Source organism: Gouania willdenowi, chromosome 21 (genome assembly GCF_900634775.1).
Source record: "Gouania willdenowi chromosome 21, fGouWil2.1, whole genome shotgun sequence".
Taxonomy (NCBI): domain Eukaryota; kingdom Metazoa; phylum Chordata; class Actinopteri; order Blenniiformes; family Gobiesocidae; genus Gouania; species Gouania willdenowi.
This window is the reverse complement of record NC_041064.1, coordinates 12,716,439-12,736,262: the sequence shown is the minus strand read 5'-3', so window position 1 is coordinate 12,736,262 and position 19,824 is coordinate 12,716,439. Positions and strand designations below refer to the sequence as shown.

Sequence of the window (19,824 nt, the reverse complement as noted above, 5' to 3'; positions counted from 1 at the left end):
CTTTGTTTATTTTATTGTTCTTTGTCTATTTTTTGTCTATTCTTTGTATGCTTTTATCTTGTTCTTATCTTTGATTGTGCAGTGACCTTAAAAAATGCATTATTATTATTATTATTATTATTACAGCAGCCTGAGTTCAGACCCTAATGACTGTGCTTGAGTCACATATAACTCCAACTTTTGAAGAAGTTGAATCTATCAGGCTTTGGTGCAGGTTCAGCTTCTGTTCTTTGTCCCAGCGTAACCGTCCCATTGATGACTGATCCTGGTTAAGGAATTCGAAGATGCTTCAAAATGCAACTGATGAGTTTCTTTGTTCAATTAATATGGATTTAAATGGCCAAAGATGTCATTACTCTTAAGAGTTTAAACATTTAATGCCAAAAAATGTTCACTCCTTCCTCGATCAGGGCAGTGTCAGGGCAAAAATTGTTAGTTATGTTTATTAACATATTTATTCATAGACCTTATTCTTTTTAAGGCTTTAAGTTGAGACTTTTCATTTCTGCTGTCTCATGTTTTCTGCTCTCTTCTCGAGGTCAGCTTCCCAAAACACATCTTATCCCTCAGACACAGAGGCATGACTCACTCACATGCCTACACACACTCACATAGTCACACATACACACCCAATACACATCCATTCATACACACAAACACCATACATGCACACACCTCCAACACTCACGACAATCAGGAGATACCAGAGAACTGGTTGTTTTGACCTAAAGAAGAAACTGTCTCTTTTCACCCTCTTCTTTCACCTCCTCTGTCCTCTTTATCTCCTGGGGGGAGGATGGAGGGGGACTGAGGGGGAATATACGTGATGAGTTAGAACTGTGCCACTCTGTCATCGGACGTCCGCCCGGGGCGGTCACTAATTTTGTCCATCTTTGTACTCCTTTTTATTTAGTTTTATAATAAACCTTTTTTATAAAATCATCAATGCCTCGCCTGGACTCCATCATTCAACCAGAGCAATAAATCATGTCTCCAAATGAGGTCAACCGCAAATTTGCCGTGACAGCAGGTTCATCAAAAACAAGATTATTTGACAGGAAAAATCTTTTTTTTTTTTTACAGCCATTGAGTAATCTACAGAATTTTTGTACCTAAATTATGCACAATATAATTCTAAATGTGTCTTATTTACTGCTGGATTAATAAAAATGAGTTTGTTAAAATTAAAAATAAAGATATTCCTGCATCTTTAAAGTTGGTGTATTTGACATTTTCACCTGTTATCTTCATATTTTTTTTTTTTAATGTGGACCAAAACTGCTCAATCATACTTATATTTGATTACCTCCTTGTTTTAGGATTTCTGTAACTAAGATGCATTGTTTTTAACTCAGACAAGAAAAACTAGAGATGCTTATAAAACCCTAAACAGTTGTGTTCCAATTTTTTTTTAACAAAGCTTATATATATTTAATAATTCATTTGATCAACAGTGTTCTCATAAAAAGTTTCAAACATACATTTCATCCACTGTGCACAGATAGGTAAAAAAGAGCTCAGAAAGAGACCGACTGACCCTAATCTATATTGAAGAGATGTTGTTTCATTCAGAAATACCATGAAATGTCCTTACTATTACAGCACTTTTATAAGTCTACATTTAATATGTCAAAGTCAAAAATTCAATTAAACAATTCTTCATGGTTTAAGTACCCAATGCCCATTCCCACAGAACCAATTAACCAGACCAAAAGTACAGGCCGTTAGTTTTCTCATAAAAATGGAAATGTCTCAAAATGAGCCCAGTTACAATCAGAGCAGTTGTCTTTACATCTTTTTTTTTTTTTTGAAAGAAATGCTCATTTTAGGGTCATATGTCAACATTGATATACTATTTTATTTGAGGAAAATGGGCCAGATCAATAATTTTAAAGCTATATGTAAGTCTTTATTGTGACCATTAAAAACCAACAAGTTTAACTAATGCTCAACAGAACTTCAGTGTAAGTTGAATCACTTTAAACAGTAAATCTGCTGCCATTTGAAGGACTATTTTAGGCAGGATTTAGAGGACACTGATTTGTTTTGCTTTGTTGGATTTACAGTTTGTTCCATGACAAGGCCGAGAAGATGCAACTTTAGATCTACTGAACAGGATGCACCATGATGCATTCAGTGTGTTTTGTTCTTTTGCAACATATAAATTATGCAGGGGAAAAAAAAAAAAAAAAAAAGCAGCAACTGAGTCAAAAATGAATGTATGGATGGAAGTGATGCAGAGCAGTGACAGTGTGTGAGTCCAGTTCTTTTTGGTCCCTTTGAAGAATGAAAAGGTAAAAAGAAATGGGAATATTCTTCAAAACTCATAAAAACAACATGAAACGCAAAATAACAAATGTTTAAAGTAACAAAGTTGTTTGAGTGCAAAGAATAAAAGGTGTTTCTATTTTTCATGCTGAATGTCAGAAAGGCCATTGTAATGGCCCTATAGGGGTCTGACTTGATATCCCCCGTTGATTCTAAATGTGTCCAAAGTGTTTCTTGTTTGAGGAGAACATTTTTCTCTCCAATATTGGTCATTCCTGCTGATGCAGCTCTATTGATGTAGATGTAGAAGAAAACAAATCCAAACAAACCTATTTGAGACAAAAGAAGAAGCTCTACGTTCACAACATTGGTAGACATTTTTATTTATTTTTTTTCTTACTGTTGCCTATAGTTTGAAATTGTAATGTTTCCTATAATGATATATCAGGACAGGGGTTCTAAACTCATGGATGGTGAACCCAAAGTGATTTGCAGACCTATTTTAAGGGGAACAGCCGAGGACTTTTGCCTGAAAGATGAAAATCCTGAGCTTTTACTTGTACTGGTACATGCATACTTCAGTATAAGGTAGACATGCTATTTGTATCAAAGCACAAGCAAAGTTTTTTAGTACGAGGTGTGACGCCAATATTGTGGTAATAAGTTAGACCTTTTTTTTTTTTTTTAAAGAGGCAGACTTAGGAATGAGTTAGCATTGATCACAGACCATTTGTGAAACACTGTAACATCTGGTCAATTTCTAACTGAGGAAGTAAACAAACTAAACGTGTTGATAGAAACAACAAAAAGGGGCGTGGCTCGATTCAAACCAAAGCTTCTGTGTGACTTCATAATTAACAGCCATCATAAAGCTGAAACGAAGGCACTTATGGTCATATACGCTAAAAAGCTAAAACTACTGAAAAATAAAGGCCCATTTTAAACGTAATACCCTGACTGTACTGAAGTATTTGTGATTTCTGCTAGGATGAATTTATGGGTGATTTTGTGCTTTTCATAATAACAAGTTGGTACATTTTAAAATGTAAATATTTCATATGATAATAAAAGTACCTGTGACAGTCGAAATCCTGTAAAAATGATATACACTAGTTTACTTGAGGAAGAACTGTTACTTTAAATAACAAAGCCTTCAGGCTCCAGTGGTTTCCAAAAGAAGGAGGTTTGGTTTTAAAGAAGACATGTGGTGAGGGAGGTGGTGGGAACTCAGCGGTGTACTTTGATATTCCGTCATCCAAAATGATGAACCCAACTTCAATCAGGGTTTCATAGCTCAGTCATAGAAGCATTTATTGTCCACTATCCTGAACTTGTATGCTATATTTTGTAAATACATCTTATAGATACATTTCAGTGACGTAACAGTTGTAAACTAAGTCAACATGGCCTCACAAGTGTAAAAGTGGATACTGTTAGGACTAAATTACCTATAAATAAAATGACCAAGTATGTTCAGAGAACTTGAGTGCATGTTGCAGGCAGTGATCATCTAAATACTGTACGCAGAATAAAGAGATATTTACCGTCATAAATAAAGATTAAGAAGTAAATGCACGAAAGCTAGAGTTCATTCTCGCAATGTTTGTCATATATGTTCATGTGTATAATTTACAAGTTACAAACAACCCATATTGGCTCTAAAATACATTTATTGGACTTTTTTGTGTGACATATTTTAGTTTTTTGTAAATATGAGAAAAAAAACAATTAAATAAAACTACATCTGCATATTTTTCTGTGGGTACACCAGTGCTCGTATAATGCAAATGAAGCTTGTCTTAGTCACAGCCATTTGTAAAAGCTCATATTTGTCCTTTGCGTGAACAGTTTTGCATTAAGACCCCCAGCTGGGTTGGAGAACTGTTCCTGTATCTTTAACAATGGAGCCAAAGCCCAGTCTTTGTGAAGAGTCCGTCTGGGTGCATTCAACACATCTATCCCTAGGCTTTGTTTTATAATAGGATCAGAAATTTAGGATGAAGACTTTACAGATCAAATGGTCACGTCCAATCGTATGCGCTACTTTTGTTTTTTTAATAAACGTAATGTAAAACAGGACGGTGGATTTATGAAGAATTTTCGGGGAACAGATAAAAAAATTCAGAAGTTTAGAGGTAAATATTGACTGTGTGACCCAAATGCTACGAACAATAAATACAACATAAAACTCAAATAGGCAGATTTTTGATGAAAAATAAAAAAAGAATGTGAAAATTTTACCTAAAACAACAACAAATAAAACAGAAATATCTTAATTTCGGATTGGAGGATGAAACAAGACAATGATTATGCAGAAATGAGTAGATACAGTATTTTGCTGATGCCTGGTCACTATTTGGTTCAAACTTGGAACATTTTGCAATATTTTTTTTTACTTATTTTATTTGTATTATTCTATTTTGTAATTTCAAGTTGTTAATGCAATATTTTTGCTGAGCTCAATTCAATTTCAAAACTAGATGTAATCATTCTAGAGAAGCATGGTAACAGCAAAACAGAACACAGAACATTTCTTTAGTGAATTTTTTTTGTTTAATTCCTGGTGATAACCACTGCAGCTTACTAAAGGGGGCGCTGTCGAGACAACAACAACAACAGCAACAACAACAAAAAAAATCCATGATAAAAACTTATGACATCTGTCAGTGATCCAAAGGAAGACGCAGACAGACTGACTGACAGTGATGCTGATCCATGTTTTAGATTTATTCTTCCTGAACTCTTTCTCTCATGGTTGCATTAACACTCAGACAATTTAAATAATTAAATTAATTTTAAAAAAAACAAACAAACAAATTAATGTCACCTCCAGATAAATTTGAAGGTAAAGTCCCCAAGAATAAAATCAGAATCAGCAAAATGACAGAGAAGCCAGGTGTAAAATTTCACCTGAACTTAAAAGTCTTGTAAAAGTTAAAGAATTAAAACAAACAAAGGCATATTTGATTTTACCTATAGTGATCAATATCAACTGTTGCACTACAAAAAATGTTGATTTATCATAACTCGGCCCAAAGGACCAAAGTGAACGAACCCGAGCATCACTTTACAACCTTCCTAAACCTGACTAATCAAAAGAAAAAAGCATTAACTGAGCATTTGTTATAAAAATTACAGAACATAAGAGAATATATACCAACATATAAAGTGTCGTTTTTTTTTAAATTGTATTTCAGGATTTGTGAAATTCTCTGCTTTTCTTACGCAATAAACTTTGAATAACATTATTATTTTTTTAATTTAGTCAGTTTGGGCTGATTTTAATTCTATTACGAGCAATAGTTTGTATCACAAATACTGACAAAATGCATCAACATTTTCCATTTGATTCTCTGAAAAGCATCAAGCACAGCCTATTTCTTGCAAATATTCAGCTTTTCTTTTAAAGGGAAATAAAGAGGAAAAACAGTGAAGTCGACTCTTATTGGAAAATACTTTTTTTTATAGAAAAATATCAATTTTGGTTGAACCGCCCTATTTTCTACCCCGAACGAACACCTGGAATTAAAATACTAACAGCCATAAACAATAATATTATTTGTGGTTTTCATTTCAAAATGTTTTTTATTTTTTTAAAAAAAAAAGTAAACTAACTTATTGGGCGTCAAAGTTTACCAACCATAACTTAACAGCTTACAAATCACTAACATCTTAGTTTTAAAGCCTTGATCATCACGCTCATATAACTGAGGGATTTCAAATGAGTTTGTTCTGACATGAAGAAACAGTTTTTATTTGGGTCATAATAATAATAATAACAATAGGAGATCTGAGAGCATGCTTTAAAAACACCCCACATGGAGCGAGAAACAGACACTTTCATTCAACAAAAGCTATTAAATATATACTTTACAGGGGACTGAGATCTTCCACCGAAGAGAATGATTAAAATCACAAGTTGAAAACTTGTTTTGCTTTATATGGTGTATAGACAGTGATCCTCAACTTCTTTATGGTCCCTTGTGAAGCTTTGGATTATGTACAGAAAAGACTGAGAGCAAATATAGTTAAGTTTTGTGTGAGATGTCAACCATTAAAAGAGGAAAAGCATGTGTGAGATAATAATACAGGATTGTCTGTATTGCACTGTGTGTGTCCTGGTTCTGTGATGGTTACAACATACTCCTGGTGTCCTCTCTTTTCACGTGTTCCAGTGTCTTTTCGTGGCACTTGCTCTTTTTGTTCTGGTGCGTTTTCACGTGCTTTGCCAGGTGGTCGCTCCTCATGAACCTCTTGCAACAGTCCGGGCACACAAAGCGCTTCTCCCCGGTGTGAGTCCTCAGGTGTCTCTGCAGCTCGTCCGAGCGGGTGAAACTTTTCCCGCAGAACAGCCAGTTGCAGACGAACGGCCTCTCCCCGGAGTGCCACCTCAGGTGCGCCTTCAGGTGAGAAGTTTTCCCGTAAACTTTCCCGCAGCCCGGGATGTGGCAGATGTGCTGCTTCTTCTTACCGGGCTCGTCGCTGCTGGACGTGGACGACTGACAGTTCGGACACCTGCACCTTCTGCACCTGCGCGCTGTGGCCAGGGGGGACTTGGTGTGCAGCAGGGCGGCGATCTGTGTCTGGTACTGCGCAAAGTCCGAGTGACCCAGGACCAGACCTCTCTGTAGCTGGAAGCGGTGCGCATGACCCAGGGAGGAGGAGTGGCCGACGTGGTTCCCCTGCTGGAGGCTCCACCACGGGATGTCCTCCCCCGGGTTGGGGGACAGCTGTCTCTGCTGCTGGTGCATTAGGCCGGACGGTCCTGGGACAAAAGTGGGCATCGCGGGGGGAATAGATGCGGGGGGCGCGTAGCTGACCGCAGGGACGTACGTAGGGGGACAGGTGGACTGCATGGAGCAGGGCAACATCTTCACCGGGGAGAAGTCATAGGGGTAGGAAGGGTCCGCAGGGGGGGTGAGGGGAAGTTCGTGGTGGGAGCTGAACGAGGTCTGGAGGTGCGCGGACAGCTGAGGCTTGGAGGGTAGTCCGAAAGAGGAGCTGCTGGTGCTCAGGTTGCTGGGGGGGTTCCCCTCGTTAGTCCACGGGTGAAACAAGCGCGAGGGAGAGCCCAGCGTGGGGTCGTAGGGCACCTGGAGGAAGTCTGTGTGGTTGGAGCCGTGGTGGTGGTGGTGGTGGTGATGGTGTCCGATCCGGTTACAAGTAGCAGCGAGGAGAGCCAGCGGGGAGTGCTTACAGTTCTCAGGGGAAGAGTTAGGAGTGCGATCCTGGAAAACAGAGACACATCAATCAATTCAATGCAAAACACAACAAACTTTAACAATTGCTCTAAAAACACAGGAACATTTTAATTTAGCCACTTAATGTCAATCGTTTGACTCCAAATGAACGCAAACACTACACATCACAACAAAATTAACTTCATAAATCCACCCATACAACACTAACTAACAACAGCTGACACGTTATTAATCACATTAAATATTTTCAGCCTTTGCAAAAACTTTTTTTTTCTTCTCCGTCACAAAGTTCTGTAAAGTGTTCAAACAACACTAATTTATTAATTCTAAAAGTAAAACTTTTAGTTTTGGATTGAAACTTAAGTTAATAATCTTTTATTTATTTTTTGGATAATTCTTGACACTAAAAAAAAGTTCAAGCGTGCACGTGCCTCACACTAATATCCGCTAATTTGTCCAAAAATATAAAAGTGGATTAATTGAGGAGAAACTTTGCGCACAAACCTGGAGAAAAGCCTGCAGTGTTTCATTCCGGAGCACCGCCACTGCTGCCATGGCTCCCGTCCTCCACCTTCAGTGAAGCCCGAATTAAAAAATAAAATAAAAAAAAAAGCCTCTAATTCAGATGATAAATGTGTACATTTGGTAGTAAAATGTCTCCCGGAGCAGGTCTTCCCTCCGCTGCTGCTGCTCTCTCCGATGTATCCAGGCTGTATCTGGGAAGTGAGGATCACTTCTTTAGCATTTGATAAGGACTTTGGTGGGCCGCCGCCAGCCAGTCAGAAATAAGATTTATTACTTTGAAGTTCGCCGCTGCCCAATCATCAAAGAATGGCGGCTCTTTGAGAGGGGAAAGCAAATCCTTTGAATCCACAAAGCTCCTATGGTGTGTTTGTTGGTCTGGATAAAGGAGCTGATTATTAAGGGGGCTGGGAAGGGAGGAGATAAAGGCGGGACAATTAATGAAGTAATCACTATGTGGGAAATGTATATACACAAATAATTGGATTTTCTTGATCAAAGACCCCCATGCCGCCTGGAGACTCCCGTATTGGATGCTGTAGTCATCTGATCCCCTTTTTGTAATTAAGGATTTGTAGCAGAACCCTGTGTGACAATGTGACATTGTTATCTCTGGAGATCTCTAAGAGCTTTGCCTGTTTGATGGAGGAAAAGAGCCCAAATCATGACTCAACACAAACTTCTCATCTCACAAGAATCTGTTTTACATTTCTAATTTGAATTAAAATTTCCTTTGTTGTGTCTTTGAACTACAACACAGCACTTCATTATGCCCTCTCTGAATTATTAAAAAAAAAAACACACACATTTTCCTCCATTCGCTTCATCTACAGTCTTATCGGACCCTCGCTGAACGGTTTGATATCAAATTTTAGTTTTAAAACTCACCGCCTGAAAATATCATGTAAATGACAAAGACACTTTGTTTTCAATCACACAACAAACAGGGTGTGTGATGTCTCATCTATGTGTCCTGAGTCTATAACTCATAATAAACTCAGAAAAAAGAAAAAAAAAACATTGTTAATTTCAATGTTAAACACTGATGCACGCTGGGAGAAAAGCTAGAGGAAAAGTTCTTAATAAAGAAGCATTTATTAATTAGTACAATTACAAAGTTTTGTGTAAAAGTCTGGGAATTGGAAATTGTAGCTCAACCCTCTGATCTTCATCAGGGTTTCCAGCAGAAACAATCACTGTCCTCACAACAGATTTTGAATTAGATCTGTTCCTTTGAAGGGATTAATGTTCCCAGTCCTCTCCCACGGCTTTACACATAGTCATGAGGGAAAGGGGGAGTCCTGCTGGGTTGAACTGGAGCCATGTTAACCTCCAACTTTGGCTACTGGATGATGTACTCACACAGTTGACTGATTCATCTAGTGGAGATGAATCTTGTTTACATCGAGTGATGCCATGCACCATGTCTGATGTTCCTCAATGTACATGATTGAGCCTACTTTACACATTTAAACACACTTAAAACTTTATTTTAACATGTAATATTAAAAAAAAAAAAACTGTTTGTAATTACTTACAGCAACCATGGCTAACTTCTTTCTCTGTTGGACTCAAGGATTACAGACCCTTTCCAAAAAATATGAATATCATGGAAAAAATGTTTAATTTCCATAATTCCATTCAAATAGTTAAACTTTCATAGATTATATGAACCTTGAACCACTGGCCAACAGCCCAGTCCTTATTCTTCTCTTTTTTTTTCTGCAAAAACTGAAACATGAATGGTGATTTATTCACAATATTCTAATTTTTTAAAATCCTGTCTTTGTGGGTTTTATGAGCTGGAAGCCCAAATGATGTAAAAATAAACAAATACTTGAAATCGTTTCAATTGTGGGCCCTGCATCTATAATCTATGAAAGTTTAACTTTTTGAATGGAATTATAGAAATTAAACATTTTTTCCTTGATATTCTAACTTTTTGGAAAGGGTCTGTATATGTCTCCCCCATGCATTAAAAAGCATTGACTGCTCTGTCAACAGATCTCTCCTTCCTGTGACTGCTTTGGACTGTTACTGACCACTGCAGACTGGAAAATCTGAGTTGAATTGTTATGTTTTTTTTGCTTTAAAAATGCACAATAACATATTTTCCATCATTTCCAGCAATCCACATCCGATCTGGATGAAACTCAATGCGGTAATTTAGGAAACAACGACATAACTGAGTCAAATTTCATAAAGATTGACCAATTTCAAACCGAGATATGCATTTTTAAAATTTTGCTAACGATAGAAGGGATTTTTATTTTAATTTTAAAACTGATCCATATTCAGTATATTGACCCGGATCCCTGAAGATTTTGTCTTAATCTGCTAAGTACTTTTGATGTAAACCTATGAACAAACAAACAAATACATAAACACAGGTGAAATTACAACCTCCTTGACGGAGGTAAAAAGAACTAAATAGTCTATTCAAGTTCCAACCTGTGCCCATCTCCAGTTCTTAACAGGCACTAGACAGGCTAAGACTATTCACTCCTAAGGTAATTTAGATTTTGCATCTTTTTGAATGGCGGAAAACACAGAAACAGAGAAATCTCACAGAAATGCGGGGAGAACATGCAAACTGCACACAAAAAGAACCCAAGACCTTCTTACTGTGATGCAGACATGCTAACCACTAGACCACCATGCTGAACCTAATGGTCCAAAATATGTAAACAACATGTTTTCACCAACATTTGTGAGATCATTATTAATAGATTTACTTCATGTAGCACTGACTGATATAATCCCATAACAACCGCTAACTGAAGCAATCAGCAACCCCAACTTAACTTTAATAGAGATGCGTCGTGTGCTTCTCTTTGATAATACACCAAAGCATAAGGCAAGAAAATGCCAAATATATGGAGACAGTAAATCCCACCAAGACTTCCAGAGGTGAAACATGCATTGGAGTCAGAGGGAAGATCTCTCATTCTCCTCTCTAGTGCAGCACGTTTTAATGTGACGTCAGGCGACGGTTGGAAACACTTTTGCAGTGACTGCTTGTTGGCATTGCAACAGTCTATCTTCTAAGCATGTTGTTCCTTTTATATTCGTCCCATCACCAAAACGCAGCCTGACCAAATATGACGGCTCGTCAGCTGTCTTTTTAAAGTCACAAAACATTTATAGATGAAGATGAAACATCAAACTTAATTTATTAAACATATATAAAACAATGACTCTCTAGAAATAAATAACAATGTTACAGGGATTTCAAATGAGTTGTCGATTTTTGGTCCAGACGAAGAAGGCGATCTGTGGGAAAGAAACAAAAGACATGAGTTTTACTGAATACTAAACATTTTACATCTCTGATAATACCACATGATTTAGGTTTTAGTTTCGTAGAACAATTTGAATCCAATTTATATTAAATCACAAAGTCTGAGAGGATGTGTAACAGTGCCTACTTTTGACAACTGTAGCACGTGATGGTCAATGCAAACTTAGCTTAATATTCAATGTGTAATATATGTAGCAAGGGTTTCATATCTGTCTCATAGAAGAGATATAAAAGCTTTGGTGATGGTGTGAGGGAGTTAGGGTGCCAGTGTGAGAGAGACAGAGCTTGGGAGAGCATGGGGAGACAGAGGGAGAGGAGCTTGAGGCTACTGGGTACTTGAGCCACTATAATGGTGTCTCATATGAGAAAACATCTGTGAATTTCCTCAGTGATCTACAACAAAGTATAACTCAGAGCAGTCACTCAGCAGACCTTTGAAGTCGCTGTCTGACAGAAAGCTGCCATTGTTCGCAGCCTCCAACACACAGAAAGTCCAACTTTGGTCTCACTAATTTTCCCTGCAATGTGATACAACTCTTTCTTCTCTCCCACTCTTCTGAGCATATGACGCTGAGATTCTCTGCATATTCAACAGTTAACTGCAAATTCTGGATAAGGTCCAGTGTTGCCTCGGGGTTATGTGAGGTGGGACAGGTTGTTTTACCTTCTCTCAGTCCGCCCTGGGAGCAATAATACACCTTTACGGAGGAAAACATCCACTACAATCATAAAAAATGGTTGTAGACCCACGTGCTCTCAGAAGAAAACAAAGACATATCCATATGCTGCCTTGTTCCCAACATCAGCCAGGATAGACTGAATATTACAGATACTTTTTAGCTTGGAACTCAAGACTAAACTAAAACACTGTCAGTTTTGAAGAGGACGTTATCCCTCATTTATCCATCTATTTTTCCAAAATTAAAGTGTAAAACCTTTCAGAGTTTACTCAACGCAGGGTAATCTGTTGCAAATGCTACCGTAAGAGTTCATCACTGCTAAATCTAAACAGGTTACCCAATCATTACATGGGAAAACCTACAGAGAACCTGTAAAATCTCAGAAAAGCTAAGCCTTGAATTTGAATTAATGGCACTCTCGTCTAGATAATAGACTTCAGCAGCTCAAGGGCACAGACTAAGCATGTAGTTGTGTGTAAAATACATAATTTACCTGCTGAATACTCTATGTGATGAAATAATTCCTCAAACTTACCAAATATGACAGCTGATCAGCTGTTCCCCGTGAGGACAAGAGGTGCATTTTGACACTTGCTTAAAAGCCAAGATAGGATTGTGCCGAAGAACAAATCTGACCACATCCCATTTATTGGTCACCACTAATAAGACCTATAAAGCTGGGGACACACAGAACTATTTTCTAGATCTGAATAGATATTTTATCTGTTACAGACACCAAAGATAAAGAAAGAAAAAAAATCTGTGTGACCATTCTGTCCATTCATAAATCTTGCTCCAAGCCAGAAATTTAGTGTAATCAAACAATATCTAACAACATGATGTAATTCTCCGTTCTAAGCAACTCGGGGGAAGATTCACTAAGATCTGAAATAAAGGGTAGTAAACCAAGTGTGTCCCTAAATCCTTTGGTGATGCAGTTTCCTCATCTGCCGCGAGGAATTCACTAAGACTGCAGCAATGATTAGTGCGTGTGCAGAAGCGTTTTGCTCGTTCAATGTGGAGAGGTGAGTGCACAAAAGCACACAGACATTTGAGGAAATTAAATTGAAGGCAGATGGACTTCTCTGTCTGCTGCACAAACATTTAATGTAGAAAACTTTAAACAACTTTAAAACCTAATTATATTTTCCCACTAAATGTGGCTGCTCCGTCAGATCCTGTAACTTTGCTCTGATCAGTCCATGAAAAATAGGCAGATTTGAACAGAAACCGTCCTATTGATCTGCCATTGATCCGAGTTAATGCGGCAACACAGTCTGTCACTCAGTCTGCACCATTTGAAGATGATCTACTGACCAGCGCTGTCACACACACTATCATATGTGAACATTGCACCATCACTGTGTAAATTACGCATCTGATCAGCTGATTCTGGCCTGACATCAACGCGACACAAGAGTTTGACGATCAACACATGGAGAGAAAGACACAGAAGCTCACTGGAGCTGTGCGTTTTTCTCATTCAGTGAATGTTAATATTGACTATTGTTTTATTTGAATTATTTTCTTATACTAGAAAGGTTAACTGGAGCCTTTTTCTCCATCTCTGCTGTGTTTTGTGTCAACATTTACTGCAGCGGATCTCTGCGTGTGTGTTTGTACCTGCTTGTCAGTCGTACTATTTTCCTGTGCTAAAACAATCACAGCAAACAGTTCCAGATTTGATGAATTACATTGCGCCCACTGCATTAATCTATTTGCATATCCTTCTCCCATTTTTTCATTCCCCTTGTGAGCTACTATACATATTCATTAGAGGAAAACGCGTTAAATGGATTGAGGATGCATTGCGACGTGCAGCAGCTGCGCACCCCTGATTCCCTGGGGTTTGTGTGACTTGGCTTGGAGTGATGTTTGCACACGTTTTAATATCCCTAAACCTTTAGTGAATTTGCCCTTCAGAACACAGTATTTTCCAACTTTTTACTTGAAAAAGTAACTTGGAACACCACCTAAAATCAGAGCTTCTCCTCGGTAATGTCATGAAAAAAATCTGATATATCGGTCAGCGTGTTTGAAATTTTTCAACGTGCTGCCACTGACCTCAGTTGAACTCAGAGATTGGAATTTCCAAGTTCCAAGTTGCCTGGAACGCAGCATTACATGTTTCTCAGTCAGCTTGATTCTTAATTGTCACATTCCATTTTAGAACACAAATTACAGGAGTCGTCGGCTTCTCCCACACACGAGTTGCTTTGGTCATAAATATTGAACAGGTTTGTTATTTACGAGTGTCGACCCGACCCGTTTGGGAGTCGATTACCAAGACAAATTCACTCTTAACACACACATATTCTCATAAAACATAAGATAATCTGGCATTTGCTGTCTTTGGTTGGGAAGGGGGACAAATGGGACAAAAACAGCCCGATTATCTTTATGTGTACAACCCACTTAACTTGTTATACATCTACTAGAAAGCTCTTCTCAATTTTTCAGTTGGAACGCCTTCAACACATTAATCTTTTAAACACCAGGTAAATCTTTTCACCTCCTCCCTGCATATAAACAAGCTTCTTGAAATATTTTTTTGTTTATTAAACTAAAACAAGATAATGGTTATTTAAGCACCATTACCAGTCCATCATTTACCCAATGGCAGCTGGTCCAACCATCTGGGAAAGCAATGCTGGAGCAAAACTAAACAGGTCACACCTTTGGCCATGCTAAACCCTCACTCTGTCTCCGAAACAGGGAGAGGCTAATCACAATTTCACGCTCTAATTTGTCAAATCCTATTCCAACACCGGAGGCACCAAGAAAAGTTTTAAGTCAATAAATTTCATGGCATCCAGGATAACAGCTTTTCCATAGTCTCCAATGTTCAATGGGAGTCTTTTCACAGGGAGAGGAAAAGGCACCGTTACATGCATGTTTTGCAAATGAAAGGAAGACTGTAATTTGGATTCAAACAGCAGTCACCTCCCAGCATGGCAGGCTGAAAAAACCCTCTTGTGTCTTGCATACATGCATTTTATAACCATGCAAAATGGTAACAACAAAACAGTGCATGGAGAGCCCTCCACAAACTGCAGGTGAGAGGAAGCTGAAACAAAAGCCACTGTAACCCTAATGGCATCCCTTGTCATTAAGGGACCTTTGATGTATGTACTCAACAGACTCTTTTATCTCTCTCTTCCTCCCTGCCTCATACTTTGTGTGTCTTCACCCAGCTTCACCGGTTTCTTTTTAAATGCACCTTTTAGGAAATGTCCTCCACCTACATCTTCCCTTTTTGGCACCCCCCTTTCAATTATTAGCCAGCAAAAAAGCCACTGGAACCGCTTTAACATAATGCTTTTCTAATTGTAGTTTCAAAAACTATTTGGAAACCCTTTGGTTACTTTATTGCAGCCTTCAAAACAAAATGGTTACAATCTTGTGTGATTAAATAGTTTAGTGTGGTGATAATACAAGACATCTCGCAATCAAAAGCACATAAACTGTACTGAACAGTTTTTTAAAAGGGCTCTGCATAATATGCATTGAAATTCTCCCTTTGAACTCATAGGATATAGAAACAGAACAATGTTGTCCTCATCGTGTCCTCTCTTTGAAGTGAAACATTATTATTAGGTGAAAATATGTGCATACGTCTTTCATAAATAAAAGCTTTTCATCATTTAGTAAGGACATACCAATATAACAGTAAAAGTTTATATAATGTTAGAAGCTGGTTTGCCTTTGCCTCACTATGATAAACGAGAGTAGACGCTAATAACTAAAGTGTCAGCATTACCATACTTCACCTGTACAACAGATGTTGTCAAGTTTAATGAGGTTTACAAAGCTGTATTCACGCAATTTATTTATTTATTTTCTTAAATAGAGCACTCAGGGAGGGCAAACCTCAGGTACCATTATGAATAATACTTTAAAGGCTTGTAGAAATTTGAAATTAATGGGGACATAAATTTCTATTCCCCCATTAATAATGTTACAGAAGGTCATGGGCACCCGCCTTTTTCCGAAAAAATTGCGATGAAATGCGCATTCTGGATCCAATCACAGATGAAACTCAGTGGAGTAATTAAGGAATCAACCTGACATAACTAAGTCAAATTTCACAAAGATTGGTCAATTATGAACCAAGATAGGAATTTGTGGCAATGAAATTTGATGGATCCTTCAATGGCGCAAGGTCTTTTTTTAGTTAAAATTATGTAAATTTTTTATTTATTACATTCATTAGGTCAAAGCATCTTATACTGGAATGATGACATTTCATAACATTTGCCTTTTGCAGTGCATAATCGGCAATCCAAGGCAATTACACATACACACACACCTCTGCTCACCTCCTCTCATGCTAAATCAGGCAATCAGCCAGGGAGTTAATTTGGCAGAGAAAAACATGGAGAGAAACGCCCACTCCAGCACCATTTGTCACCACAGTCCAACCTTGTTATTCAAACTAGGGAGCTTATTTGAAATTCCGCTCTGTAGTAAAACAGGGCCAAAATAATCAAGGGAGCATGATCACACTTAATTGATTCAGTGTACTTTTAAGATGCACTACAGGGTGCTGGGGTGACCTATTTCAGACTGCTCTTCAGAGGAACCAAAGATCCGAGCTAGGGAGTAATGAACGAGGACTTTAATTATTGCAGAATGTGTGGCTGCGACCGGAGGTGAAATGCTTCTGAACTAAGTGTGAAGACACATTATAACAGTTCCAGTAGTGGAGACTATCCTGCTTTGAAATCTCTGTGCTAAACACTACAGTAATGTGAAAAAGGGCAGCTTCTTGTTCTATTGAGTTGTTAAAGAAATCCAAAATAAAGTAATTTCTAAAATTTTTATACTAAATACAACAATATATTGTCTAACAATTTATAATAAAGGCATTTTTGAACAATTTATTACTTACGTGAATCATCAAACATACAAACATCCTCCTGTTGTTCATCCCTTTTTCACCTAAACATGGGGCGCCGCAAATGGCTGTTCCGGTGTGTTGATGTGTGTTCTTTCGCTGCAACTACCAAGTCAAATTCCTAGTATTGTTCTAAACTGTACCTGGCAAATAAAGCATTCTGATTCTGATTCTGATTTTTGGGAACAGAAAACAAAAGTTACGAATGTAATTACGATTCTCTGATCCCGAATTACGCCAGAGGCGGAGCTTAAAGCACCGAATGTTCCCTTCGTGCATGCGCAGTTCGAGTATGCATACCAACTATGCAACCTGTGACCCCTGGGTGACCCAAGAATGGTAATAAGTTCCGGTGTCACCCGAGGTTCGTTTATTACAGAATCTTCTCTCAGGAACACAAGAATTCTGAGTGACATGACGCTCTGGCGGTCATTCGAGATTCATAGAACCGTAGTTACATTCTTAACTTTCGTTCTATTTCATCCCGGCTTACCGCCAGAGGCGGTGCTTAAAGCATTGAATGACTTATACCAGTGTAGTCCCAAAGAATCCCAGACACCAACCCTACTGCTAAGATGGCAGTTGTCCGAGGGAGGAGTGGTCATCCCCTATAACAGGGGCAACCTGCTCCAGTCTAGACCCCCTCAATATATGAATGCATTACTAACTCAGAAAGAACTCACTAGAGCACACACCTCCGCCATGCCATAGCATTCCCCATATTGCATTATCCTCTAAATGTCCACTCACTCTTTATTTTCTCATTCAGTGGCTGTTAATATTGATTATTGTTTTATTTTAATTATTTTCTTATACTCGAAAGGTTAACTGGAGCCTTTTTTCATCTGTGTTGTTTTTTGTGTCAACATTTACTTAAAGCGATGGAGTCATAAGCATCAATCACCCTGAATTTCACTTACAAGTTTCAACAGTGACAGAACTGATAGGAAAGCATCAGATTTTGTAGCTAACTTGATAAATCAGGATAATTATAGTGCATGGAACATGATGTTAAGGTAATGAGTCAGTCCTCAGAGTCTCAAACCATGTCTGACCATAAGATCAATCAACTGAAGATTTGACGAACACTTTGGCCCCTTTAAACCCACCAGGACTGCTGCGAGCTTTAACCTAAATGTAGCCAGTCTCACTATCAAGGCAGCGCTCTAATGTTTTCCCCGCTGAGTATAGGGAGGATAAGATCCTCAGTCATACCACCCTACTCTTCCTATTAAGATCAAAATCTCCTCTCAGGCCCTCGGGTGTCAACAAAGGGAGATGCAGTAAATGATATGCAAATTGAAAAGAAGAAAAAAAAAACTCCTCTACAAATCAACTCACCAACCTTGTATTTCCAACACATGAAATCTTAAAAGAAAATTCCTGCATTTAGGATGAAATTCTAAGTGGGGCCTGGCTTTGCCTGTGTGAAGCTAAATGTGGTGTTTCCAGCAGTCAGACAGCACAAAGCCCTTCTATCTACCAGCAACTCGCTGTGGGAGAATTCGTCCAAGTTTTGGGTTTCACAAGGATTTGTCTTTAGATCCGACATAAGCAAAAGACCAAAAGCCGAGAGTGAGTGGATGTTTCAGTGTCAGGCTAATACTGTTGAGCTTGAAAACGTGGAAGATTCAACTCATTCAGGGAAACACCAAACGTTCTAGATGTGCACGTTGGGTGAAAACGACAAAGTGATCTGTTGTCTGGAGATTTAAAATCACATGAAAGTGTTTTTATCCATGGGTTTTATTACGACTCTGCAAAAATAAATGTATTAAGGCCCTTGCGGTACACTACATGATGGTAGATTCTTCCTGCTTTGTTTGTGGTCATTAATTTGTTTATTGATGGAACATCTGCACAAGGTTTGTGAGTTGTTGTTTATTTAATTAGAGGATTTTAGCCTCAAGAAAGCTGTCAAACCATTAAAACAATCATTTAAATTGGACTGCAATGTCAAGAACTACAAATTGTTGGATTGTGCACATGAAAAATTCAACCAGTCTCATTAAAATTATTGTCATTAAACCCATGAATTGATGCAGACAGTAAGAAACTGCCATTATTCCTTTAGGTGAAAAAGGCATTGCATGTAAAGTTAGCTTGTTCTGTACCGCTGATACTTTTCCATATGCCAAAGTGCGTATAACTCTGGTGATGCTCTTTGGAGTGTCTGTCTGAGCCTCTGAAGCGTCTGTCTTACCGGCTGACTTGGTTGTAAGGCTCAGCCCTGACTGACAAGAGGCCCACTGGAAAGGGTGTGAGGGGGGTTGGTTGTACACTCTTCTTCAGGGATTGACTCCACAGTTGACAGTAATTTGTAGTACTCATCCTCTCCATCCAGCACTTTGATTTGCCTGGGATGAGTAAGAAGACATGATAGTGGAAATAAGTTCCAAAGGAATGCAGACCACACAGCCAAAGTGTGTAAAAACCTACAGATTTAGATAAATAACGCAGCAGATACAACAAAAAGGCAATAGGATGTTTTTAAATATACAAACAAAAAATAATAGCTGCAATGTTTAGAATATGCATGCTGACAAAGGCTTAATATGCCCCCGCGTCTCTCTTTCTCTCTCTCTAATGACGCAGTGCATCTCTTTAAAAAAGCCTACTATTTTCAGCTCTCCATTTACATTATTAAAAAACAACAACTCCATTTCTGGATTCTCCTATTCCACAAAGGGCCTGCTCTGTTTAGAGTTGCTGTAACTAGGAATGCAGTTATTTACCCAAGTTTTCTCGGCTTCCTCTTGCTCCCCTGGTAATCCAGAGTTCTCTGAGGAAAGGGCCAAGAGCACACAGTCAAAAGATGAGCAGAGAGTCATTAATTTTTAATTCAAAGTGATTTTGTGTTGAATACGAGCAGATGCTGATAATATCAGAAGTCACAGCATAATTTTTTTTTCTGATCAAAGGGCTCAAGTGAGTCTGATGAAGCATGCATCTTGC

At 38.3% G+C, this 19,824-nt stretch overlaps 2 protein-coding genes across 3 annotated transcripts in view; both read right to left on the bottom strand.

The window, feature by feature from the left end:
* Window positions 1–4,913: 4,913 nt before the first annotated feature.
* On the bottom strand, window positions 4,914–8,368 carry sp5a (Sp5 transcription factor a). Its single transcript, XM_028436300.1, has 2 exons — window positions 7,974–8,368; window positions 4,914–7,496 (listed from the first exon to the last, which is right to left on the bottom strand). Exons 1-2 carry the CDS (start codon window positions 8,022–8,024, stop codon window positions 6,402–6,404), a joined length of 1,146 nt encoding a protein of 381 aa, XP_028292101.1. The 5' UTR covers window positions 8,025–8,368; the 3' UTR covers window positions 4,914–6,401.
* Window positions 8,369–11,115: 2,747 nt separating this feature from the next.
* The window catches only part of myo3b (myosin IIIB), a 71,229-nt gene continuing 62,520 nt past the window's right edge, over window positions 11,116–19,824 (bottom strand). The window contains exons 34-36 of one of the 2 annotated variants that reach the window (XM_028435985.1): window positions 19,605–19,651; window positions 19,073–19,226; window positions 11,116–11,264 (exon numbers count right to left, since the gene is read on the bottom strand). In XM_028435985.1, the coding sequence (XP_028291786.1) occupies window positions 19,094–19,226; window positions 19,605–19,651 (180 nt within the window). In that variant the 3' untranslated portion in view covers window positions 11,116–11,264; window positions 19,073–19,093. Of the gene's footprint in view, window positions 11,265–19,072; window positions 19,227–19,604; window positions 19,652–19,824 lie in introns of those variants that run through there. The other variant, XM_028435986.1, reaches the window with a different exon arrangement.

Excerpts from the sequence above, each read along its gene's own strand:
- sp5a (XM_028436300.1), bottom strand. The coding sequence starts at position 8,024 with ATGGCAGCAGTGGCGGTGCTCCGGAATGAAACACTGCAGGCTTTTCTC. Across the intron at positions 7,497-7,973 it reads CACTGCAGGCTTTTCTCCAG|GATCGCACTCCTAACTCTTC; the intron begins GTTTGTGCGCAA and ends TCTGTTTTCCAG.